General features: G+C 40.6%; 2 protein-coding genes across 2 annotated transcripts in view; one reads left to right on the forward strand and one right to left on the reverse strand.

Annotated features, from left to right (window-relative positions):
* dnah9l (dynein, axonemal, heavy polypeptide 9 like) overlaps window positions 1–12,043 on the forward strand; it is a 39,464-nt gene extending 27,421 nt beyond the window's left edge. The window contains exons 51-64 of the mRNA XM_086042348.1: window positions 1,854–2,047; window positions 2,162–2,310; window positions 2,395–2,522; window positions 2,928–3,065; window positions 3,443–3,532; window positions 4,404–4,595; window positions 4,690–4,809; window positions 4,901–4,960; window positions 6,245–6,427; window positions 6,680–6,862; window positions 6,932–7,047; window positions 8,933–9,045; window positions 10,465–10,605; window positions 10,683–12,043. Coding sequence (XP_085898474.1) covers window positions 1,854–2,047; window positions 2,162–2,310; window positions 2,395–2,522; window positions 2,928–3,065; window positions 3,443–3,532; window positions 4,404–4,595; window positions 4,690–4,809; window positions 4,901–4,960; window positions 6,245–6,427; window positions 6,680–6,862; window positions 6,932–7,047; window positions 8,933–9,045; window positions 10,465–10,605; window positions 10,683–10,930 — 2,055 coding nt within the window. The 3' untranslated portion in view covers window positions 10,931–12,043. The remainder of the gene's footprint in view (window positions 1–1,853; window positions 2,048–2,161; window positions 2,311–2,394; window positions 2,523–2,927; window positions 3,066–3,442; window positions 3,533–4,403; window positions 4,596–4,689; window positions 4,810–4,900; window positions 4,961–6,244; window positions 6,428–6,679; window positions 6,863–6,931; window positions 7,048–8,932; window positions 9,046–10,464; window positions 10,606–10,682) is intronic.
* A 45-nt stretch (window positions 12,044–12,088) lies between these two features.
* On the reverse strand, window positions 12,089–26,541 carry map3k20b (mitogen-activated protein kinase kinase kinase 20b). The gene is made up of 11 exons (XM_086043233.1): window positions 26,082–26,541; window positions 22,712–22,799; window positions 21,328–21,429; window positions 20,535–20,600; window positions 20,417–20,445; window positions 20,197–20,334; window positions 18,193–18,279; window positions 16,523–16,597; window positions 16,279–16,385; window positions 14,017–14,197; window positions 12,089–13,238 (listed from the first exon to the last, which is right to left on the reverse strand). The coding sequence occupies exons 1-11, from the start codon at window positions 26,238–26,240 to the stop codon at window positions 12,414–12,416; spliced, it is 1,857 nt and encodes a 618-aa protein (XP_085899359.1). The 5' UTR covers window positions 26,241–26,541; the 3' UTR covers window positions 12,089–12,413.
* Window positions 26,542–27,677: the final 1,136 nt, after the last annotated feature.

The following is a 27,677-nucleotide window of genomic DNA, read 5'->3' on the forward strand; positions in this document are numbered from 1 at the left end:
TCTTTGAGCGACCTTCACGTGAAACGCCGTCAACTATGTTTTTTTTTTATTTTTGTTTTAATGGGAATCAGTGGAGAAAAATGTTGGGCAACTCTGGTTGGACCATTGAGCTGGGAAAGTAAAACAGAAAGAAAAAAACATGAACTATGATCAGCAGATGGCAGCACTGGATCTCTTTTTCAGGAGCTCACCGTTTGTCACAACAATATTTAAGCTTCTAAAACATGATTGACCCTTCAAAATTTTACCATTACAAGCAGCTTGTGATTAATCAAAATGTTTGTCATGTTAAATCTACAAACAAATGTCACAAACGATTGAAAAGATGACAGAGATTATTCAAATGGAAGTAGAAGCGATAACAAATGTACGTACATAGACGCACACTCATACACACACTTACATGGCACAAATGCATGCACACACACTACTAACTACTACTACTACTACTAATAGCAGTAGTCACCCAAACCGACATAATGACTGGTCTGATGATGATGGACTGGCCGACCTGCCTCTGCCGAATGACGAATGTTTACTGACGTGCACACCACTGCTAAATAGCGTGGATATAGTTTGTAAAATGTAAAATTGTTACTCTGGTGATTCATTATAAATACATTATGTTGCCATCAATACCACATTTTCATTGTTGTTGGTGGTGGTATTTTATAGAAGAAAAGGACTGCTCAGATGTTTGAGGAGTCAGTAAAGCAAACATTATTCACATCAAAGTAATTGTTGTGTATAAAATATACCTTTTCACAAAAAGCTTGTTTTCTGCGGGTGAAAGCAACCCATTACTGTTGATTACTAAAAAAATGGAATACGTTAGAAATGTTTTTTGTGTGTGATGAAAGAAGAGAGTCTATTCTTTCACTTGGGAGTTTCTGTGTTTACGCAACTACGCAATATTTTGTGGGCCTTGTTCAGTCAGAATGCTGGCACTCAAGAGGTTCTCTTTTTTTTTTAATTGGCTGGCATTGAAATTAATAGTAAAGTTGTGAGATGAGTTTTAAATTACTGTTTTAATCGCAGTTTGTGGTATATTTACAGTTTCAACAATTTAGGCACCGTTTGAAAACACATTTCTACTCTTTGGCATTTGATCTGACGTTTCTGATGTTTTGCTGTGTCTATTGCATATAGTATTTTCATTTTGTGTGTAATTTATTGCTTTCACTTGTTATATTATTGCTATTTTTTTGTTGTAATGTAAAGCGAATTGTTATAGCTATAGCTGTTGTGAAATGCATTACATAAATAAAGTTGTATTGTATTGTATAACAACAACAAGAAGTTTAAATTTACGTGTATACTCTGGGGTGGAATGACTGAATTGTTTTTGACTCAAACCTGATGATAGTCTAGTCCAAGTTGAAAATTCGATTATGTCATTGATATTTGTATTGTAGACAAATTAAAAATGGATCTCACGAAAAACAACTTGCGAGGCTTACCACTATTCACATCCACCACCAGCATATTTTCGTCACCTTGTTGTCTGGATATTTTTCTCCTCCACAGAGCATTATAATTCGGTGACAGCAGCAGACGGGCAAGATGAAGGTATTCTGTTAATTGGCCAATTGGAAGACAAGTTGCCTATAACATGATTAGCAATTAATTGTCTTCAAGCTGTAAACGTCGATGCAGAATAGTAAAGTCAACACGTTGACCCACTACTGTATACTTTGCAATGTGCGTACTATATCATTTAACATTTAATTATAATGACTTTCTATACCGCTATTTTTTTTTTTTTTTCTCGCTAACGCTACGCTTGAAAAACCCCTTTTAATTGTAGCTTCATAGATTCAATCTGTCTGTGCCCTACCTGTTGACTTGCATAGGTGATGAGTTTCACTGATGAATTTCGGGGTCTTGACCGGGATATTGAAGGCTCTCCTAAGCTGTGGAAAAAGATGGTGGAGTCCGAGTGTCCAGAGAAGGAGAAGTTCCCTCAGGAGTGGAAAGGGAAAAGTTCCTTGCAGAAACTCATCATGATGAGAGCTCTGAGACCTGACCGCATGACATACGCTGTCAAGTGAGCAGCATTTCTATGTAATACAGAATATCCACTATGGTTCCCCCCTGACACTCACTTTATCTGAATGAGAAGTACACTTTTTCTACTGCGGTTGGTTTGTTTCCATTGTAGGAACTTTGTGGAGGAGAAGCTTGGGGTGAAATACACAGAAGGTCGTAAGACAGACTTTGCAAAGTCTTTCAGAGAAAGTGGTCCAGCCTCTCCCATGTTCTTCATCCTCTCTCCTGGAGTGGACCCACTTAAAGATGTGGAGTCGCTTGGTATAAACAAAGTGCATGTAGTACATACCGTATACAAACGTGAAGCAGACATGAACTTAATTCGGTACTTCTTATTCTCATCAGGGAGAAAGCTGGGTTTCACCATCGACCTTGGCAAGCTTCACAATGTGTCCTTGGGTCAGGGGCAAGAAACTGTGGCTGAGGTTGCCATGGAAACCGCTGCAAAGGAGGGTCACTGGGTCATATTGCAGGTATTGCAGGTGCACTTCTCACATCGATGACAGAATTTCCATATAAATATCAAAATACCTACACAGCACTTTTGTTTTGACTCCACTTTGTAACATCTAATCTATCCATCCATCCATTATCTGTACCAAGTGTCGCGGGCGTGCTGAGCCTATCCCAGCTGTCAATGGGCAGCTGGCGGGGTACATCTAATCTATTTTAATGTAAAACTATCTTAGTTTAGTCACCTGATTTTGTTTTTAGGGGGCACGTCAGTTTTTCAGGTGTCGTATTAAATGAGTTGTGTTCTACGCAGCGCTATCCTTTCCGCCACACGAAAAATGCTCAATTTGCATGCTTTGCAAAACGTGAGCAAAAATTCAAGGTTTGTTTTTAGGATCATTTATATCTGTTGTGTATATTTGCAGAATATACACCTGGTTGCTCGCTGGCTTAGCTCATTAGAGAAGCTTCTGGAGCGCTTCTGTGAAAGCAGTCATCCTGATTACAGAGTGTTTATGAGTGCTGAGCCCGCACCAACCATCCAAGAGCACATCATTCCACAGGTAGACTACATACTGTACAGCAAGCGTCATAATATAATATTGTTTTATTGTTTTACAATCACAATATTAGGTACATAATTTAATGAATTCTGCATATAATTTTCCCATTAAAATAATTTCACTCAGTAATTGTTAACTTATTATCACAATATCAGTAACAAAATGCTAATTTCTGCTTGCTAAGTAAATGTCTTTTTTGTTGTTGTCTGTGTAGATTGTCAGTCACGGCATCTTTTTTGTTAAATTGGTTGTGATCTTTCTTGTTTTCCGAAAACCTTCAAAAAGGTGGCCAATTAATACAAGATAATGCTCTGTTTCGATTGCCATTGTCAGAGAGCTATGAATTTGACTGCATGCTAACGTTTTGTTTTTGTCAGGGCATTCTAGAAAATGCCATCAAGGTCACTAATGAGCCTCCAACAGGAATGCACGCTAACTTGCATGCAGCTCTGGATAACTTTGACCAGGTCAGTGCCTGCCGTGCTTTAGTATACAAATTAGGGCTGAAACATTTTTTTAAAAAATAATCAAATTGCTTTCTTTTGTTCATCAGAATTGCGATTTACATTTAATATGCAATAATTTTTTTGGAAGGTCCTCTTCTCATGTATTCTTTTTAACAAAAACAAGCAATAATTTAATCTGTGACAATAAACAATAGAAATAAATTAATCTGTATTACAATAAACAATGTCAGATTTATTAAATATAAATGTTTTGCCTTTTAGGTTAGGTTTATGCTAAAATAGTCAAATGAGCCATGAATTAATATGAAAACTAGAGTTCTCACGACACTCTTGCATTCTTTTAAGCGTTCACATCGACAAATTCACAATAGTCACTTCACTTCAACTTTTTATGTTTCATGAAACACTGACAGGCTATGTAAACATGTAGACTACACTTCTTAAGATCTGAACTTATCTAGATAATAAAGAAATAAACACAGAAATGAATAATTTTTACATATACAGTATCTATTAAAAAAAAAGCCAAAAGACCAACCGAAAGTAATTCGTTTTTTCCCCCCAATTGGCAGCCCTTGTGATTTGAAAATTGTGTTCTACTACATTGCAATGTCGATTTGAATTTAATTCATTGTGCAGCTCCAGTAAAAACACAATGTTGGCTTGACTTACCAACACCAACTTAAATTACAAGACATTACTTGGTCATTTTTTTGTTGTTGTTGTTTTTTTTTTTTTGCTTTTTGTTGTGAGCCCGAAAAAGCGATCAAATTATGTCACAGGCTTAATCATACAATGACGTAAACTTGTAAATCAAGGTAAACTGGCCAAATGATGTCATTTATTTAGTTCTGTGTCATTTCTTGCCCAGGGCATCCTGGACCAGTGTAGCCGCGAGCAGGAGTTTAAGACCATCCTATTCTCTCTCTGTTACTTCCATGCCTGCGTGGCCGAACGAAGGAAGTTCGGACCCCAGGGATGGAACAGGAAGTACCCTTTCAATACTGGAGACCTCACCATATCGGTGAATGTCCTCTACAACTACCTGGAGGATAATGCACAGGTGGGCTCCCGCATTGTGATCCATGCAAGCAGAGTCTCCGAGATGGAAATGAGAAGTTAGCGCTGAGGATGTGACGATTGTGTGAATGATGAAGGTGCCATGGGAGGACCTGCGATATCTTTTTGGTGAGATCATGTATGGAGGACACATCACCGATGACTGGGATAGAAGACTCTGCAGAACATACCTGGAAGAATACATGCAGAGCAACCAGGTTTGCATGTGTGCATTACTCACAACCAGGGCAGAGTAACCATTCTGATATCAAAGCAAGCACTGTTTGTTTTTTCTTTTTCTATTGGTAGTTTGACCGGAAGCTTGCATTGGCTCCGGGATTTTTGGTTCCATCGAACTTGGACTACAAGGTAAGCTGTTCTAGAGAGAGCTGTCCTTGTTTATGTTTAGAAATCCTACTTAGAAAACAATAGTGAAGAGTGTCCATCCATTTTTTTCCGCACATTCTGCATGGTCCGTGGCAACTGAAGTAAGGAAGCTCAAACTTCCCTCTCCCCAGCCACTTCATCCAGCTCTTACAGGGTAACCCTGAGGATTTTTCCATTGTACTGTTTCTACCCCGAAACAGCCTGGTACCACCCAGTGTGGTCACTTTTCCATTACACTTTTTCTAAGTTGTGCGCTTAGAATGGAACTGTTCCTCAGTACCTTTTCTAATCTGGTTCTAGAAGGCAGGCCAACAAAGGCCATAACATCTCCGGCACCTGACTGGCCCAGAGATGTAGCCGTCCGATTCTCTAAGAGGAGTGGCAAGGAATGCCACTGCACACTCCCATTTCTTGTATTGTAAGCGAGCAAGAGACAACCGGCCACCTGCAAGTCATAAAAATACAGTATATACAAAACACACGGATGGTGTTTTACATTAATACTTAACCATTTTTAAAATGTCATACTGTGTGCACCTGTGGATGAAATACTCAAACTTGAGGTAACCTCATGAAATATTGTGGCATTTTAGTGTGCTATGGAATTTCACACAGTTCAGTTGATTCCACCCCAAATTAATTGGTGCCTGTTGTAAATGAGAAGCAACAGAAGCCAGGCCAGGCTAAGCCATTCTGGAACCTGAATGGAATTGTGCCTATAGTCTCTCCAGCGTGTCCTGTGTCATCTCTGGGGCCTACATGCAGTAGGAACACCTGACCATGGTGGCAACCAAGGAGATATCTTAGTCATATGCCAGAGCCACCAGCCATCTGGCTTCTCTCACTGGTGAGGGCTAGTGGCTCTTCTCTGACCCCCTCCCGGATGACTGAGTTTGTCATCCTATCGCTAAAGAAAAGCCCAGACACCTGGTGGAGAAAATTCATTTCGGCTGCTGATATCCGGAATCTTGTTCTTCAGGTCATGACTCACACGTCACGGTCCACATCACTGCAGATGCAGCACCAATGCGCCTGTCAATCCTGTGCTCCATTTTCTTTTTTACCTCACACTTGAACAAAGCCCTAAGATACTTGATACTAGTCCACTTGGGGTAGGATCTCATCCCTGACCCGGAGAGGGCACTCCACCCTCTTCAGATTTGGAGGTGCTGATTTGATCTCTCTTTATAGGTGTCCCCCGTCATACTGTGTCATACGGTGTAGTTAAAGTGCTATATACTGTAAGTCCATACCGTTGTCTTTCAGGGTTATCACGACTTCATAGATGAGATGCTGCCACACGAAAGTCCTGTGCATTACGGGCTACACCCCAATGCAGAAATTGACTTCCTGACCGTGACGTCAGATAATCTTTTTCACACACTGCTGGAGCTGCAGTCTCCTGATGCTGTGATGGGGGAGGGGGTCTCTGGGACACTGGAGGAGAAGGTAGTACTAGTGACACAAAGCATGGGACAGATTGTTTTTTTTTTCTTTTTTGCAGGAAAGGACCAATATTTTGGATATTAGGGCTGATTCTTTTATATTATGGTTTCAACATTATTCCCAGGTTAAATGAGTGTAAATCACTTGCCTCACATACACAATAGGACAGATTTGCCAATCAGACTGTGATGACAACATTTTGAGATGAACCCTTCTCGAAAGTATCATTTTGGGTTATTTTTACTACAACCATAGGTGAAAACAGTGTTGGATGAGGTTCTCGAGAAGCTTCCAGAGCAGTACAGCATGACAGACATCACCGCCAAGACAGCTGAAAGGTCGCCTTACATCCTGGTTTGCTTCCAGGAGTGTGAGCGTATGAACATGCTCATCGGCGAGATACGGCGCTCGCTCAAGGAGCTCGACCTGGGGCTCAGAGTATGCTTAAACCTCGGGTTGGCTTTGTGTGGGTGTCATTCTGTGTAATTGATATGTTCTTCTGTCAAGGGAGAGTTGGCAATCTCCTCCGAGATGGAGAAGCTCCAAACGGCTTTGTTTCTTGACAACGTTCCTGACGCTTGGACCAAGCTGGCCTACCCATCCACCTACAGCCTCTCCATATGGTATATAGTTGCGCCTTGAGACACAATTGATCAGATTTACAAGTTGTTCAAGATGTTTTGACAATTTTTTTGCTTGGATTGGAAGCCCAAATTTTAGATACATGTGCTGTATTTTGATAAATAGTGAACTGTTTTTCAAAAAAAGAAGCTTCAAACCGTTTATTGCCACTCACAAATGAAGTTTCCCGTCAAACTAAACACAAAACTAAGTCTCTTTACCTGGTGGCTAACAAATGGACCATGTAACAATACATTCTTCATCCTCTTTGAAAAATGACTACTATTGCTGCAGTTTACTAAACTTAGTAATACCTCATAGTACAGAGGTCCAGGTTTCGAGTGTAGTGTGGAGTTTGCATGTTTTCCCCCATGCCTGCGTCGGTTTTCTCCTGGTACTCCCGTTTCCTCTCAAATTCCAAAAACATGCAAGGTAGGTTATTTGAACACCCTAGATTGTCCCTAGGTATGATTGTGAGTGTGAATGGTTGTTAGTCGATATGTGCCCTGCGATTGGCTGGCAACCAGTTCAGGGTGTACACCCCCTATTACCTGAAGACAACTGGGATAGGCTCTAGCATGCTCACCAGCCCAGTTCCAATAATGGGTGGATTTGTTATATTATACTGCCCACAGGTGCGTACACCAGAAGGAGCCACACAGTCACAATGAATTAATCATGATTCATCAACTGCTTAATTCTTTACATTCTATTACTGCATGTTTTTATAAGTATGTAGTGTATATAAAGTGCTGTCTTCCTAATTAGAAAGCATATATTTTTCATCGTTCATTTCTTTCATTTCCATTTTTTTGCAATTGGGAAAAATGATTTGAGATGCATGCTTTGTGTCACGAACATGGTCACGGAGTGGATTAAAATTCTCATTTCATCTCAAGGCATCACTGAATGAACAAATTGTACTCAATTCAATTTCTGAATAATCAGCAATATATTGGCAAGCAGTACCTTGCCCTCCACTAATTTAGTTTCGATGCATCAGTGAATAACAGTGAAGCATTGCATATGCATGGCACATTGCATGACAAACAAAACAGTGTATGGAGGATTACATTTTATACAATAGCAAATAGCAAGCCCTGCCACAAATAGCAAAATTCCCTTAAAAGGTTTAATACAGTATTGCCTATAGATGCCACAAGATGATACCATAGCACTACTTTTACATCAGGCAGTACTTTGCCACCATCTTGTGGCAAATTTAAGTCATTTCAGAAAGAGCAAAAACAGTAACTAGGATAGGTTGTATGTATTATATATATATATCTCTATATATATCTATATATCTATATACATATATATATATATATATATATATATATATATATATATATATATATATATATATATATATATATTTATATATATTTATATATATTTATATATATTTATATATATATATATATATATATATATATATATATATATACATACATACATACACACACACACACACACACACACACACACACACACACCGTATTTTCCGGACTATACGTCGCTCCGGAGTACAAGTCGCACCAGCCATAAAATAAATAATACAGAAGAAAAAAAACATATGTAAGTCGCACTGGAGTATAAGTCGCCCCACTCTCCACCCCCTGTCGGAATCCAAGTTGTCTCTGTCGCGTAACGCAAATAAATGTGTCCATATAAATCAAATTAATAAAATTGTGCGCTTAGTACATATAATTTCCACCGAGCTATGATGGTAACATTTAGCTAACATCCACACATGTAACACTACAAGAAAGTTACGCTAAGATCATGAGATCTAAATGACCGTGTGTGTCATGCATTACCGCACAGCCGCGGATGTTAACTTATTTGTGTGTGTGTGTGGGTGTGTGTGTGTGTGCGTGTCAGGTACAATGATGTGTTACAGCGTTGCAAAGAGTTAGACAGCTGGATTCAGGATCTGTCACTACCCACTGTTGTGTGGCTGAGTGGACTCTTCAACCCACAATCCTTCCTCACTGGTAACGCACATTCATCCGATGAGCACACTCGCTCATTTAAAACCCGTTGCCATTCCATCGGCCCCCCCGTGGCCGTGGGACATTCACTACATATTGAACGACTTCAAAGTATTCCTGGGCATGCTATTCATGGTTAGAAAACTGAGCTTCCGCAGATTCGAATGATACCAAACATTATAAGATACAATTCATAACTGCAAGCTTGGCGAGCATTTAAGTCAAAACAATCGCTAACACACAAAAAATATGGAACTCACCATTTCATCCTCAAATGTCCGACACAATTTCATAATCTATCATCAATGATCATATTACATCAACAAGGGTCTAGTAAAAGTATTCCAGTAATATAGTTAGTCCACAACAAGCCTGACATCTATAAAGCCACGTTATTAGCTGCTCCAACCGTAACATGTTGCTATCAAATATGCATATTTTGTACATATTTTCCATCATAGATTGAATTAGCTTTGACGGATTTAGACACACGAGATTTCAAAACATAGGCTGGACCTTATGTTTGATTAATTGCTTACTTGATCCAATAAATGAATGTTTCCCGTGTCAGTAGTTCAACAACAGCCAATGAACATATTGCATGCGTAAATAGTACCACCCCTGCATATGGACAATTCGTCAGTTATATTTGCAGTCACAACCAAACTTGCTAAACTGGTGATTGACGCATTCAACGGCCAATGAAATTCTTTAGAAAAAAAAAAACATGGAAACTCTTTTGAACAAAAACAAACACAGTGCGTAACTTGCGTAACACACACTTTAAAAGCCGCCGGCAGCGAGGTCAGGCCGTGTGTCAGAGCGCACGTCATATTGCGTCACCTTCTCAGATTTTTTAGCGTTTTTTTTAAATCTGGATGTAGGATATGATAGCGCCAAGTCTTACTTTTCGTTAAAACTCATGATTGTTGAAGCATTCCACAATAGCAGACTTTCCTCCTACGTATGTGAACATGGTTGCAATGGGATCATCCACATGGCACACTTTTGGTTCGCCTGGACATCCCCTTAGTAAAACTTGTGTAAAATGCTAAATTGGTTATTTAGTGTTATTTAGTCCACCACGCTAATACAAAATTTTCCTGGCAGATTTATGGAAAAGAAAAAAAATAGACGGATATAAAATCCGCCTTCTTTTATGTATTCAAACTTCCGTAATTCAGTGCCAGTAGCACTTAAAAAGATTCTGACAGATGAAGAGAAAAATTCAGACAGTTGAGGAGAAAAATCCAAAGTGTTATCTTCAAAAAGAGACCAAAACTATGCTGATACTCCAAATGGTTCAAGTGCAGCTTCAGTTTTACTTTGGGTGCACCTTTTTAGGCGTTCAGGTAAAAATACCAGGAGAATTGCACTGGGTTAATATTCCATCAAATGTGTGATCTTTTTCTTCATCTTTAGCTGTGATGCAGAGCTTGGCCCGTAAGAACGAATGGCCCCTGGATAAAGTAAACCTGACTGTGGACGTGACCAAGAAGTTTAAGGAAGAGTTCAACCAGCCTGCAAGAGAGGGGGCGTATGTATATGGACTTTACATGGAAGGTAGTTCCTACAACATGGATCATCTTCCTCTTCCGTATTTTATTCAATGAATGATCATCTTCTGCTCATTTTCATAGGGGCCAGGTGGGATATTCAAGCCGGGGTGATCACAGAAGCGCGCTTAAAGGAGCTGACCCCGACCATGCCCGTCATCTCTGTCCGAGCGGTGCCCAACGACCGCCAGGAGACCAGGAACATCTACGAGTGTCCTCTCTATAAGACTAAGATCAGAGGGCCCACATATGTTTGGACTCTGAGCTTGAAAACAAGAGAACGGCCCGCCAAATGGGTCCTGGCCGGAGTGGCTTTGCTCCTTAGCGTGTAACTCAACTTGGTCAATTTCATGGGCTTACACTTTTTGTTCAAATTTACTGAGTCAAGAAGAATCCATTGCAGGAAGACTTTATTTTTCACGTATACTGTAAAAAATATTGCTTTTGTGCCATCTTGTGGCATGTTTGGTCTATGAACAATGTTGAAGTGAAGGGAGGAGCTTCTTTTATGCAGGCCATAACCTTGTCTAGAAAAAGGAGGAGAAATGAGTAAGACCTGGTACACATATAAAGATAATCGGGCTGTATTGTCCCAATTTTGATCCTTCCTGACCGACGGCAACAAATGCCAGATACATTATTCATTTATCATTTAAGATTATTTTTGGCCTAAGGTGAATTTTTCCTAATAATAGGATCTGAAATTGTTAATGGCAGACAATCTTAAATATTAAATGTGTTGAATATTTACAAACAAAAATCCACGTGTAGTGCAGGGAAAGTCAACGACTTCCGAATCATGACTTTGTGAATTGTGTCATGAAATGGAATGTAGCCAATCAAGAAGTGCCCTGAATGATAAAAAAGGAAGCAGGTGTAAGTTCAAAAAAAAAAAAAAATCCTATGCACAAACAGTGCACTACATAGTGTTCGATCAAAACTATTAAGTGTCTGATTATATTATCTTTGTGTGGGCTCTATAATTATGGCAGCATATTGTTGCCGCACCAGAAAAAAAAATCTGTTATCACATGATTATTTTTTAACATGATAAATTTCACATTAAAAGGTATAATTTACCATGTTTTATTGTGATTAGTTTCACGTTTGATGTTTATGTGTCATGTTAAAACATGAAACGTATCACGTTCTAACATGAAACTTTTGTGAAAATGAGAAATGTAACACGTGATGTGAAATGTATCACATTATAACGAGTTACTGAATTTTTTTTTTCTGGTGTGGCAGCGATGCGATTCCGCATGTTACAGATCCAAAATCCAAATCCAAGCAGCCCTGAAAGATGCAGGTACAAAGTCAGCTTGATTGATTGCTAGTTTGTTTCCTTATGTATTTTTATTTGAATATATCTACTCCATTGTTTTTCCCTTGGCGTGTGCATGCGTGTGTATATTTATGAACTGCCTAATTCGGTCCCTTTTCCTCTCCACTTATTTATAATTAAAAAAAAGATTACTATATACTGTGGCTAGATTTGTACGTCTTTTTTTATTGAAAAATGGAAAAAATCACACAAGATCACAGTTATATCTGATCGAAATCTTCTCAAATCTACATACTAAGCAGAAAACACACACATACATACAGCATGTTATGTAGCAGTACAGTAAATTACACAGGTGAAGCCTTTACATTGACAGTAATCATCTCTTCGTTTTTTTATCTTCACAGTACATACACAATGGTTTAGTTTATTGCTTTCATAAAAAAGGAACATTTGAACCAAGAAAAGGTGTGTTTGCTCAGTTTTGTAACTTAAGGCACATACAGACGTTTGTTTTGTTGTCGCGTCTTCTAATCGCTGTCGGACCAGTCGAGCTCCATCATGTCCATGGCGGCGGTGGCCATGTTGATTTTGGATCCGTGTCGCACGCTGCAGCTCTTGACAGAGTTCTGATTGGATGAAGCCCGCATGCTCACCTGCACCCCCGAGTGACCCCTCACCCCCATCTCACTCCTGACCTTCATCACCCCCATATCCCCCATGTTCACGTCCATGTCGCCTAGCCTGTCCATCTCCCCCATGCCGTCCAAGGCCAGCATGTCCCCCAAGCCTCCTAAACTGCCACTGAGACCTTTAAACATGGCGGGAAGCCTCCCTCCTTCGAGCCCTCCCTCGTCCACTTTTTCTGCCTCCCATCCTCCGTCTTTTTCCCCCTCCACCTCTCCGAAACCGCCCGAGTAGCCTCGGACGATGGTGGTCACCCTGCTCCTCTGCATGCCCCCTCTCTCCAGGTCCCCCTCCTCCCACGTCCTCTCCTCCCTCTCCAGTCTCCCCCCTGGGAAGCTCCTGAGCGTCACTTGCACCCTTCCTCCCTCCATACTCCCGCCTTCATCCCTCTGGCCCCAAGGCTTCTCCTCCAGCGTGCCCTCCTCTTCCTTGTCCTCCTCGTTGAACCTCCCTTGCAAGCCCCGGAGCATGACGTGCAGCCGCCCGCTGTCCAGCGAGCCCACCCCCCGCTCATGAACGGCACTGCCACCCCCTCTCTCGCTGTCGCCGTTGCTGAGAGTGCGGAGGAGGCAGCTGACGCCTGCACTGCTGACCCCCGCGCTGTTGGAGTCTTGAGAGTGCGAGCGGAAGAAGGAACCAGAGGAACCGATGGACATTGGTGTGAAGAACTGACGGGAGGCACAGAGAGACGAGTGTCAAAATTTGAAGAAGCCACTCTCAAGGAAAAGTCACTTTCAATTTCAAGACCTACAGGATGTTGTGTTCAATGATTATATATACACCAAATCTACCAAATGAAAGAATAGACACTTTCACCGGGAGAAAAAAAAAGTTTGATGCTGCCTTTTTTCTTCTTTTCTCACAGTAGTAGAACAGCCACCAGCCATTTCTCCCAGTGGACTCACAAACGGCGCTGATTAGGGCTGCACAATATATCGAAAAAAAAATATTGATATCTCCATAATGGCCTATGCCATATGCATATCTCAAAGACATGCAATAATTTCCGTACAGAATTGTATGCTTTTCTCAGAATTTGACCAGACAGATGCAGACTTAAATCACCACCCAATAGTTGGACAGTATCTAGGGGAATTACAATTAATTAGCTAAGAAAACATTGAGCTTCCTTATGTTGCCACATGAAAAAAATACTTCTTTCATTATATATTGAAAATGTGATTTCTTGGCATGGTTCACCAGACATAAAGTCAATCTCCCCTCCATGGCCATCTCAGTCCCCAGATGATAGAAATGTGAGCCTATGTGATCGAGACAAAAGCCAAGCGTCGGAATTTTGAATTGGGGACGGTTCAAAGTTTTAATGAGAAATGTGAAGGGAGGATTGTAATAGTCCAGAGATGAGGATGCTAAAGCATGATTAATCATTTCCAGTTGAGAATGAGATGGACATAAGTTTAGACATGACTTCACCACGTGACTCACTGGTGACATGTTGGAGCGATCCATGAGTAAGGAGGTGGGACTGGGAGTCATATTGGACCTTTCCATCAGCCTCTCCTCCCACAGCCGCAGCCGCCTCTCCCGCTCCTCCAGCTCCTTCTCCTTGGAGTAGAGCTCCCTCTCCAGCTTCCGAAGGCGCTCCAGGGTCGACTCAATTTCACACCTGGAATATTTGCGTGATACATTTAATTTCACAGGCATTCAAATCAGTGAACGTAGCAACGTCTGTCATTGCATTTGTAAATACATTAAAGTTGGTAAGACAATTAAAATTGTACGGATTCATTTGTTAAAGTTGAAGGCCAACTCTGCCAGACAAGTGCCTCCAATGTGAGAAAATGTCAATGTTGCTCAAGAAGTATAAAATCAAGATCTTATGTTTATGTAACAATCAACAGTTCCACAGAAAAAAAATCTGTCACAATGATACAAAGATACATTCACAAATCTAAGTTCAACCTTGCAGTATGTTATCAGTGGGGAGAAAAATGTTAGGATGCGTGTCCATTATGCTTACAGGGAGTACTGTAAAAAGGGAAGGAATTTTGATTCCACTTTTAAAGCAACTTTATACGCTACTGCTCTTTTTCCACAAAAATTTACATTTCAGAATGTGTATATAAGGTCCGCGCTAAACTCATCCGAGCAAGCATTTATGGTCTGGACCTTGATTTGTGCACTGTGGGACAGTTGTGTTGCAACACAAAAAAAAAATATGCAAGTGTCTTTAAAGGGAATTTTGCACCACTTTGCAACCCTTACTGTGTCTCAATACTTCTGCACTCCTGTAGTCTTAGCTGCAGTATATTCCATTACCACAAGAGGCTGCTAGAACCCCTATGATAAAATCCTGTGTTCCAAAGCAGTAATCTACCGGTAATGTTCTCAAGGACACAAAAAAATTAATCATGTTGCCATAGTTCCCTGAGTGCCTCCATAGTCATTCATCACACATTGAAATGCAGACATGACAGCCTCGCTGTAAATATGCGCAGAATCTCACACCTTGCTTCCTCTGCCGAGGGGAGCGACTACACCCCTTATCTGTCATAATTGCTGCCAACTGCCCTCACACTTTCCCCCCCGGGCTCACATGCCCGTTCTCGTCACCACTGTTTCCCGTCACGCCTCTGTCTTTGTCCCGTTGGAGTGACGACAGCGGTGGAACAGAGCAATCTTTACCGTGAACACTTAGCAAGGGGCTTATTATAGACTGGAGCAGAATATAGGATCAGTAATCCTGACCGAGTTAATAACTCATAGACCTCTACGCTCTCTCACAGACTGCAATGTACAGGAAGGGAGCCAATCAACATGCAGTTTGAGATGAAGTGCTTCCATTTTCATTTTTGAGTTTCCTTTCACACAATATTTTTTAGTCCGCTGATAGTGTAGTGGTACACACGCCTGAGTTGTGTGCGGGCAGCGTGGGATCGATTCCCGCTCAGTGACAGTGTCTATGTGTGCCCTGCGACTGGCTGGCGACCAGTTCGGGGTGTAGTCTGCCTTCGCCCATTGACGGCTGGGATAGGCTCCAGCAACTCCCCGCGACCCTATATAGGATAAGCGCTTTGGAAGATGACATGACAATATTTTTTATTTCAGTATGACAAAAAAGGTGTCACAAAGAAAAAATAATGTTTGTTTTTCCCATATGTGTGTAAATTTTTATTTTTTATTTTTTTAAAGGTTTTTGTGGGTGAATAAGAGAACATTTTGATGTGTGAGAGGTTTTTGGGTGAGCGTGCATGTTTGTGTCAGGTTTTCGGTGTGTTTGAGAGGTTTTTTGTGTGTGAGAGAGATTTCGCGCATGTGTGAGGGTTTTTCTTGGTGTGTGTGAGAGAGTTTTTGCGTGAGTGTAAAGGTTGTTTTTTTTCGTGTGTGAGAGTATTTCGAAAATACACATATATTGCATGCACTCTACAAAAATGGACTGAGAGAGCGAGAGGCTTAGAGAGTGTGTGATTGAGTGATTTTGTGCATGCGTGCGGGTTTTTCTTGGTATGTACTGTATGTGTGAGAGTTTTTGGGTAAGTTTAAGAGGTGTTTTTGGTGTCCAAGAGAGGTTGTTTTTTTTCGTACTGTGATAATTTTGCAGGGTGAGTGTGAACGTTTTTTATGTGTGAGGTTTTTGGAGTGAGTGAGGTTTTGAAGCATGAGAGTTTTTGAGGAGTGTATGGGAGGTTTTTTTGGTGGTTGTCAGTGTTTTTTGAGATTGTGAGAGAGGTTTTTGTGTGTGTGTACCTCCACTGGTCCTTGTTATGTAGAAAGGAGTTGCACTGGTCAGGTAGCCTGCTATCATTTGCCATTGTCTCCAAGGTTACCAGCACCTGTTTGAACTGTGGACGTTCCTATGAACACAAATATGATGAAATAAATATGTCTTGTTTTGTTTATTATCATTATTATTATTTATACGCATTCCATTATTTATGACATTGAGGGATGTTTCAACAAATTGTGCATGCAGCGTTACACATTATTTTACCTTTGGTTCGGCTTGCCAGCACTTCCTCATCAGCTCTGCAAAACTTGCTGGGCAACTTGTGGGGATGGTAAGCCTCTACACACATTGAGACAATCATAAGCAATGATAAATTGATTACAAGAAATTATTTGGAGCGAATGTTTGAAACATATACAAATGAAACAAATAAGATACTATTTGTGAACTATGGTAAAATCTCAACTAATGTTACTTTATACAAATCAGAAAAGGCATGTGCTCTTCATGCAAAATATTTTCACTTGGTGAGCTAACGACTTAAAATCCAAAGTTTTCTTACACTAGTGGCAAAATGAGCTAAAAGCTGCAAAGTCAATGTTTGCACTAAACACAAAACCTAGGGTTTCATCATCATTCCATTTATAATTCTTAGGCACTTTAATAATGAGTAATATTATTAAATGGAAAGTCAACCACAAGATGGTAATATGGCATTCTGATTAATATTACGTTTGTGGAATATGAGTCAAGCAATAAAATGCAACCACTTTTATCCATCTCAGAGGGCGGCCATTTTGCCACTTGCTGTCGACTGAAAATGCCATCAGAGTTGTGTTTAGAAAACACGTGACCCATGATTGGTCGTTACCTAATCCCTGAGCAACTGTGACGTCATTTTCAGTCGACAGAACGTGACAAAATGGCCGCCCCCTGAAATGGATAAAAAAACCGTGGATTTTGCTGCTTAACTCATATTCCACAAACGTAATGCACTGCTTAGACTAATGGAAGCACATATTATAGGCATGAACATTTTTTTAGGTTGACTTCGTCTTTAAAAAGAAAGAATCGGATGTGCTAAAAAAAAACCAAAAAAAAACATTTTTCAAATCAGCGTCAAAAATACATTTAGGGACACATCATTATGTCTGATTAAAATTAGCTGTTGACCAGTGTTATTTTAATTACAGTTAAGTACAGTTATTGTTTAATATATTTTAGTGCAGCATTAAAGTAACAGTAACAATAGAAGAAGTACCTAGACATTAAAAAGTAATGTCCCTCCATAAAAAAAAAAAAGAAAAAAAGGTCTGAATGAGTCCAGACAGCTCCATCGTACCATGCAGTAAGTGGAAACTGTTTTCTCTGGGGATTAATCCTAAAATATCAGCCACTCAGTGTGGAGGGAGAGAGATCCAGTAGGAGGGTCAGGAGGGGAGAGTGGTGGAGCAATAGAGGGGGAAATCAGAGAGACACTGGGAAAGAGGAGGTGGGGGGGTTATTTAGGGAGAGAATTTGGAGATTAGCCAACAGCTACAAGGAATCATGTTCTCTGAGTTGTTTGTTGGCCCCTGCCATCTGTATGTCTTAGTGCTTGTATGTTAGTCAACTAAAACACATAGGCCATATAAACATCGTCTCCAATAAACATCTTGAATCGGCCCTCTTATCGGCAACATTCTTTCTTCTTTTCTCCTCAAGCTGTAAAAGTAGCAAAAGTGGCCAAGCTCCACTGCTTGTGTCTCCAGCAGACCTTACAAGAGCACACGACTGACATCAGGACTAAAAATACACAGCCGGCTTCACCAGCTCACAGTGGAAATCATGAGAGCATCGCATTGTTCGTCCGGCCCCCTCAAATGCTGTCGATATACTTTACATGTTCATAGTGTGTCCGCAGAGGTGCACTGTGTGTGCGTGTGTGTGTGTACCTCTTGTTTCTCCACCACCAGCCATGCGACCTGCAACCCCTCAAAGCCCTTGAAAGGTACTTCACGAGTCAGCATCTCCCATAGCACCTGACCACAGAGCACATGGCGTTGGTTCTTGCGTCGGAACATCAAATATACTTTCAACTTGAACTCTTCAATTGTGTTGGAGGCAAACCTCAGTCAACATAAAGTTTGACATGTTTTCATCAGTGTTAACTGACACAGTTGCCCAAAAAATGCTCACCTGACTGACTGAAAATTTGGTAAACGTCAATTTAAGTGCAGATGCGGACAAAAATCCAAGAGCCCAAAATTTAGTGTCTGTTGACAAATAGGAGCAGGATATAAAATGTCTACACACCCCTATTCAAATTTATAGTTGGGATGTCAAACTTGTTTTCATTGCTGGCCACATCTTAGTTGTGTCAAAATGTAAAACAAAGTGCTTATCATGAGCAAAAACAGGAACAAATTTAGGACTTTGTTTTAAATGAAACATTAACAACTGAACTCATTTCATTTTCAGGTCAGGTGAAACTCTTGAACGGAAATGAACGATGCAAACAAGTCACAGTTTGAACAATGTGTATTATCCATCCATCCATTATCTGTACCGCTTCTCCTCACAAGGGTCGCGGGGCGTGCTGGAGCCTATCCCAGCTGTCTTTGGGCAGTAGGCGGGGGACACCCTGAACTGGTTGCCAGCCAATCGCAGGGCACACAGAGACAAACATCCGCACTCACAATCACACCTAGGGGCAATTTAGAGTATCCAATCAACTTACCATGCATGTTTTTGGAATGTGGGAGGAAACCGGAGTGCCCGGAGAAAACCCACGCAGGCACGGGGAGAACATGCAAACTCCACACAGGGAGGCCGGAGCCGGGATCGAACCCACGACCTCTGAACTGTGAGGCGGACGTGCTAACCAGTCGACCACCGTGCCGCCCAATGTGTATTATTATTATTATTATTATTATTGTATACAGTTCCAAAAGCATTTCGTCGCTGTCCTGTGAAAAGCATGAATGTTCAATTTTGGATTTTTTATTTTTTATTTTCACGTTAATGCGATATCTGTAATGTGGAAACACCATTCACCTAAAAATAAGGCAAAAGTGTTGTTCATGGGACAGTGATGATTTTTTATTGTTTTGTCTCCACCTTAAGAGCCAAAGACAAGTATAAATTCTGCTTGAATTTGCCTATACAGCTCTAGCCATGACTTCTTCAAGCCAGAAGCTGAGCTGTACTGTGTTTGTTGACCGACTAGGCATTAGCTAGGTGCACTTCTTGACCCTTACTAAATAAGTTCTTTATGGGAACACCAATAATTATCCCATTATATTGCATAACTGCCACTGCAATTGTATATTATAATTTTGGGCGATTATTTCTAAAAAAAATGTAAAAAATTAAAATAAATTCTGGCAAGCTTTCACAGACCACCAAAACCGGCATGGATGGCTGGATCTGGCCCTCATGTCTTGAGTTCGACCAACAAAAAATTGCAAAAACGTGACATTTTGGTTGCTGTATACATGACAATGATCATATTTTGATTCCATTGATATCCACCAATTCAAAATGGAGGACATGCTCTGTGTTTCTCCTGCTTGACACATTGATGAATAGCAGAAAACAGCAGGGCCCTTGTTGCATGTCAGGGGCTCCACAACACTTCTCCAGCAAATTTACTGTGACCAGCGTTGACACATTACGCACATAACTCACATTCTCAACCCAAATAGACCATCAAAAATATGTTTTCGAGACAAGCAGTGCGTTCACGCATATCTAGTATGGTGATAGCTCCACCAAATCTGTGCTGGTTAAAATCACATTCTGGCTTAAATTGGCACTCCGTCATCAAATTTGCAAGAAGCTTGGTTTGTAGCTATGTTAAAGATTATATCCCAATCACTGCCTACTTTATAAAGTGCCTGAGAAATGCATTCTCAGTTTGTACCATAAATATGATGAAACATAAATAAGTATCTCACCACGCCATATGAGTATGTGTCGCAGGTCTCAGAGACAGGCAGGCTCTGAATGACCTCAGGAGCCATCCAGGGAAAGGTGCCCACCACAGTCATGTGTGTGGTGTGGGACAAGAACTTTGATGCGCCAAAGTCACAAATCTGCAATGCCCAAAAAATAACATTTGTTTACATTTCATTCACAACTTACACAGACCTGTGAGTTAGACTTTTTAATATTCACCTTGAGCACTTTGTCTGCTGTCATGACCACTGTAAAAAATTAAATAAAAAAAATAAACAAAAGAGGCAAGTTAGCACATTGAAGTAGAAGAAGAAACAGTATCACAACACTGCAGTACCGTTCCGTGACTTGAGGTCTCGGTGGATGACTTTGATAGGAGCCTCTGCGTGGAGGTAGTGCATTCCTAAAAACAATTAGAATTGATACTATCATCAAGAACATATCATTGCACTTTTATAGGAATAAATCAGCTTGATTGAAAGTGCTAATGATAACTTGTTAAAGTAACTAATTCTGACTCCTTTAGAAATCTTTTGTGAGCGCTGTGCCAAACAAATCAATGAATGGAGGACTATATTGCTGTCCCAGCATATCTTCACAATTCCTACGATGCATCATTGGCTTGTTTACAGTGGATGCTAGCGCTGCTAATTTGTTGAAGCTGGACATGCGTTCTCTGTGACTACTACGCACTTTGAGAATCACGCTTGTGGATGCTAGTGAGTGATGTGGCTTGATCAAAGACTCGTTGGGGGGGTTGGAATTTGTGAAGTTAGGCTAGCTTTGAGGCTATGTTTGGCTAATACTCCCCCCAAAACTGTGTTTGTTTATACCGTATTGTTACAGCTTAGCAGCGGGCAACTGGGTGTCACTTCGTAACTGGAAAATTATTTTTTTCTTGTGAAAGCTATTGTATTTCAATAATATATCCACTGTATTCGCTGTATTGGTAGTGCTATGCGGTGGCCAGCTGAATATGCTACATACCCGCAAATGTTTGAGTGTGACTTCAAAGGCATGTTTTCCACAAAACCTTTGGTCAAATTCAAAACATTTACTCCAATTGTGAGATTATAATGATGAATGTCTAATGACATGTTTTAATAGTGTCACATTAGAATGTCAAATACCTTTAGCCATCTGTATGGCCCACATCATGATCTGCTCCATGTCCATCTCCTCACTCTGCTCACTGGACAGGTACTCATAGAGAGACCCTCCACTGGCATATTCTGCACAAAGGACACATCACAGTCACAATACAATTTCTTACATGGACCCAAAGCCCAGTATTATCTTCCCCATTCACCTCCCACAATATGATGTAAGGTTTTAACTGCCTTCAGTAACATAGAGTCTGGCAAGATGTTGACTAAATCAGCAGCTCTGACCAATGCAACACATGCTTTATCATTACAGCATGCTGGTATCAGTTTCAAATGTCCTGCCAGAAAAAGCAGCAATAACTGAAGAGTCAAATTGTACATCTAGTAGACGGTTACTGTATTAGAGTGCATGCTATCATGACTTGTTTATTTTCATAGGAGAGGATACTTACGTCTTTGTGTGCAAACTTATTCAGGACAAAAACACAATATAAGGCTTGTGAGACTGAACTTGGATAAAGTGGATAATAGCGATGTTGATTCCCATTTCAGGCATAATTCTCATTTATTATTGGATCTAACTACCAATTGTCCTTTTTTTCCCCTCACATTTATGCTCAATGTTACACGATCTGAAACAGATTCCTTCTGCATTCTTCAAAAACTAAAAGAAAAGTTATTTAAAAAAAAAAAGCTCAGTAGTAATTGAAACATTGCATAGAAACATTGCATACAACACGTAAGAGCTTCATAACTGACTCGGGAAGCTGCAGTAACAATAGTTGTTTTGCTTAAGGATAACGGATATACACCTGTGAGCATTGTTATATTGTCTGTCTGCATGTGTTGCGCGAACACTTGTGTTCAAATATCTTTAGCGTTATAGCAGCGACACTGATTAAATTCGTCAGCGGATCAATGACGTTTAGAATCATGTGTTAGCATTAAGCTAGTGGACTTGGCTAAGACAAAGTTATGTGGTTGTTAAAATGCACAATGCCTTTATTTTAAGTTTAGTTAGCCAGTAAACAACAACTTCTGGCAGTGGCAATAAACAGCTTATAGCCTTTTTTGTCTTGAAGAATTCTTCACTACCTGCCAAACTGCTACGAGCTGTGAAGCGAGATGAGTTGAGTTTGCTGCCACTATCTTGCACATTTTTGCTCCAAAGTCAAAGCAAAAAATTGGTGGAACAACGGCTGGTTTCTTGAAAAACCCGGAAGTCAGGTCACTCGTATCTCAAGGCATCACTGTATACCTATTTTCTACTAATAACCGAGCATCTGGCTCATTTCTTGTGAAAACTGGCTCCTAGGATTCATGTTCTTATGAGATCGATTATTCGAATGACAGGAGGGTCACACACAAACACACACACACCCACGCACACATTCACACTGGGTCAGACCTGTGACGATGCCATAGTTGGGAGATTCCAGCACGGCTCCATAAAACTGAATGATGTTCTTATGACTCAGGACACTGAGAATTTCGGCCTGTATGAAAAGACGAGTCAAGAGAGAGACATTATTAACCTCCTCCTCTCCTGTGACTGCAGCAAAGAAACTTGATCTTAGATATAATCAAGTGTAAATCATTTGCGATACCCTGTGAGTGTACAAGTTACAAGTTCAATCTTTGAACTGCCGTGTCATTAGTGCCATATCTGAGTCTTGGCAACACAGTGGCAAACATGCCATTAAGCCAGTGTTCCCAGTTGGCCGTGGGAAATGATCCAATTTGACTTAATTGGTCAAAATGTATTCACAACAAATCAAGTAATCTGCTTTCATGTATCTATGACAGAGACGTATAGCGTCCGGCAGGCATAAGTTGCAAATGGTACATCATTAGGATTTGTGCTGTATTTACTTTTTTTTGTAAACTCCATAAACAGACTGTTAGTCTGTTTATGGAGTTTACAAATGAGAAATTACAGTGACTCAATATTACAGTAGTCAAGATGTAACCAAAGAGATATAGGTACAATCAAACAGTCCCCCCACTCACCAGCACCTAATCCTTCCAGACCAGTAAAAAGAACAAAAGTAAATAAATGAAAAAAAAAACCCCACAGAATCACCAATAAGATATTATCATAATTAGAAAGAAAAATTTATGAATGAATTCCAATGGCACCCATCACACACGTCCGCTAAGCTCTGCCTGCGCTTCGATCAAATCTACCCAAATCATGTTACACCACCTGGGCAACAACTACAGCTGGGAATAAAAGTCGACCAACTCGGTTACCAAAAATTGGTTTTGAGTGTGACAGTCGTTGCTGGATCAATTTTTAATAAGTCCTCACATCCACTAGAGCAGCTAATAATGGCAAAGAGAGGCACTTGTGAATGTGAACGACGCCAGACCCTTGAAAATCAATATTAAAATGATCTTTATTTTGAAGTTGTCATAGTGTTCCATTGGCACAACTTAGATCTCCTGGACTAAAGTCGAATCTACTTTCTGTCACCAACATGTCAGGTGTGCCAGGGTGTGTAATAGAAAATGCAGTTGATCCACCGGAAGGCCCCGAAAGGCAAAGTGCAGGCTACCAAATTTCCAAACATGGTAAACTAGACTTCCCCAGGCACAAAAATGAAGTGTGCCCATTTTTATGCCGAATGCAGGTGCGCCTGTCTACGGAAATAGAGCTCCAAGAAGCCAATATCACTGTAAAGTGCTTTTGAGACTTCCCAACATCACCAAAAACAAAGTTGAGATTTTACATTGAACTTCATATAGACTGTTTGAAATAGATGTTAGAAATGCATATTGGTTAAGCTCCCGCACAATTTTTTTCCTTATAAATTAATTTCAAGCAAAGAACGTACATGCAAACCGCTAAATTCATGACCTTGCTGCCAGGGTGGACATTCTGGGCTAATTTTGGGCTAATGTTAGCATATAATGAGCACATGGAGGACCTTTACTTACTGTACAGACATGATTCAGTTAGAAAGCTGACTGTCTACTATTCAACATATATATTTCACATTTCTGAAAGGTTTTTATATCCATTGATATTTTACTATGACAGAGTGGACACGTTAAGCTTGACAGCAACCACCTACACACAATATAATGAATATTATGGAACACAAGTGTAAATATTTATTCTGCAGCTATTCACTGTTTCAACCTCCATTGAAGAAAGAAGAAAAAGTAATGTCACTGAAAACATCTGAGAGCAGTTTCCGCATGATGACAGAGTGGACAGGAATTTCAGAGACACATGCACAATGTTCAGAATCAGTATGGTTATGAAAATAGAATATGCATGATGAAAATGACTCATTTTATTAAATAACCTGCTGTGGACAATACAAATTTTTAAAACAAATGTTTTGATTTTGTATCATTGAACCTCATTACACAAACTGTAGTTCGCAGAGCAGTGTATGGGACAGGCCAAGGTCATGTAAAAAGCCATAAAATGAAGGAAACACAATTGAAGAGATTAATTATTGTGCTGGTACAGTACAGGATGTGCACTGATGTTTGGCCATTCATTATTCTATTACATTCTCATGATGACTGTGTGTGGGATTCTCATGAGGACACTAGTGGTACCAACCCTAAAATATGCATACCAGGATGCATTCCTGTGATCTGACAGTTTGCGCTGTTAGGACAAAAATGAGTTTTTTCTCCCCTTGTTAAGAAAATAGAGCACCTCCTTGATCCGGTTTGCATCGGTGGGTGGTATCCTGTGTATCCGCTTTTTGTGACATTTTGTTTGGTGGTGTGCTGACAGATTTGTTTCTTCAAATGTCAACTATGTTGCTTGGCTCAAGAAATGTTGGGAAACACTGCCTTAACTGAAACAGTCTCTGCAAAAGTCAAATAACTGTCTGTTGCCAGGCAACGTAATAACCACTCATCCATTCTGCTCAATTGCATCAACAAATGCATCCAACGCCTGCCTATTTGTCTTTAATTTGTTCTCTCTTTTTTTTTTTTTTGTTAAACAGCAATTAGTCTCGGGAGAATTATTTCAGTCTTTTCATCCCCTTTTTGCCGAATGACCTCTCTGCACTGTAGCTCACGTGCAACAGCAGTCACTTTACAAATCTGGGCGCACTTTGAAGATATAGAAGACAAGTTAAAACGTTGCTCACAAAACTAAGCACCAGTTTACAATAAGCGTCGGAGGAATGTGTTTGAAGGATTCCTTCCATTAGCCTGTACTGATGGATGACCTCAATGCACATGTTTTTCCATATCTGCCCACTGAGAAAGAAACAAGTCTGACAATGAATCAGATTGTGCAATCACTGTTTTATCGCCATCATGAAACATACTTTACATGGCATTGTTTTCTTGTGCTGCTGCAACAATACCAACGTGCGTATTCACCCACGGGTTGGCCAACTTCCTGCCACGGAGGTTAACAACCCCTGTACTATTTTGATATTAATAGCACGGCTGGAAATTGTGAGTGGATTCCCCTCGTGGGGTGCCACCCAAGTCTGACGTCACCACGTCCCTAATGAGCACATTTTGCCCAAATGTACAATAGCAGGAACATGGCATGAATCAGTTCTTCTTCCATAAAGTGTTGGGAGGGCGGGGAACACACAGAGAGGTATGTTTTAGATAAACACATGGCTGACAACAGCGGAGGAGGGGGCTCTCTGGGAATCTGGAAAGGGATTCTTGCTCTGGTTTGAAGCTTCAGAGGAAGCGTTTTGATTATTTTATTATTCAAGTGTCGCCAAAGGTTTCCATAACAGGGAGCGCATGTCTATGTATTGTATATATGGATGTCCTACCTCTTTGTCAATCTTCAGAAGCTTCTTCACTGCCACTTCCTTGTCTTGGGATATCCAGAGGGCCCTGTAGACGCTCCCAAAGCTGCCTCCTCCACAGTTCTCATAGTAGAGCAGGTCCTCGTGCTTTATCTGCACAAACGACGAGCCGGGGGACGACATGGCATACTGGCTCTCTCACACGCGAGCACACCCAGACGCGCGCGCGCACACACACACTCTCCCCCAAAGTGTGCCCGCTCGACCCGCACCGTGACCTTTGGACGCAGAGGATGAGGACTGAGGATGAGCGCGGATTTTGTCAGTCAGTACGTTAGCGGGGGCGATAGTTACTGAGAAGAAACCAGAAAGTGCTGGAAAGAGTGAGGGGAGGGCTGGTGGAAGGGGTTTGGGGACTGTAAAAAGTCTGCAGGAGGCATGGCCTGGCTTGTTAGTGCAAGGTGCTACATTGCCTAGTAGTGGACAGTAGCGGAATTACAACCCGGAACACACACCAAATGAAATGATGAAGGGACTCATGTTTGTGAGTGTTGTGAGTGACTGTGTCTCAGCAGTAGTGGGACATAATGAAGTGTTAATAAACTTCATTGCTGGACTTAAGGTATTTGTCATGCGTTACCGTCTGCCAGTTCAGCTTCTTGCAAAATACAGTACAAGTTAGGTGATTTTTTTTTTTTTTTCCAGTAACTGCATAGCTGCGTGATTTCAGTAGCTGCGAGATTGCGTTTTCAGGCAAAGGCTAGCTCATTCTTGGTCTTAAATAAAATGTGACATGCAGAGGTGGGTAGAATAATAATTGTACTGAAATGATAGTGTTGTTATTTTAAAATATGACTCTAATAAAAGTAAAAAGTCATCCACTAAATAATTATTTGAAGGGGAAATCAACCCAAACATATTTTTTTCCAAGAATATGTTCCCAGTCCACTAGTTGAAACACGGATTTCGGATTAATATTGTGTTTGTGGAATATGAGTTAACCCATTAAGCCCGGGAGCGCATAACCACGTTTCTACCACTAGAGCCGGGAGCGCTGTTGCGTGTTTCTATCTTACAAACCGGAGGAGCGGATACGTCGACGTCCTTTTTTAATCCAATTCTTCGTCTCTTAGCCAACTTAATGCATCAGAATATACACGTGACAACAAAATCCACCCCTTTTTAGCCATCTGGGGGCAGCCATTTTGTCACTTGGATTGGAGGGGATTTTTAAATCTCATAAAATCTTTATGAAACACTGATAAACCTCCATTATCCAATGAACAACGGAGGTTGGCTCCCACTCAAATCCCGCCCCCTCAAAAAAGATATTTGAAAAAATGTTGGGAAAAAAAGCATAAATAGGTCAAATCCTTGGGTGTTGAACCGCAATTATTTGGGCGTATATCAAACTTACACTGGAAGCTTCACACACATTTATCGATTGAGATCTATTTCATCACTCAAACCAATATGACTTCTGCCAAGATTTTACGCACACAACACTTTCTACAGCGAACTGCAATTTGCAATCCGGTTGACCTGCTGGTTCTATTCCACTGAGCATTGCATTTTAGAAACACAAACTGACACAATTACTTGCATGTTTCTCAAATTATT

Source organism: Filicampus tigris, chromosome 10 (genome assembly GCF_054856515.1).
Source record: "Filicampus tigris isolate MCC_2025a chromosome 10, RoL_Ftig_1.0, whole genome shotgun sequence".
NCBI lineage: Eukaryota > Metazoa > Chordata > Actinopteri > Syngnathiformes > Syngnathidae > Filicampus > Filicampus tigris.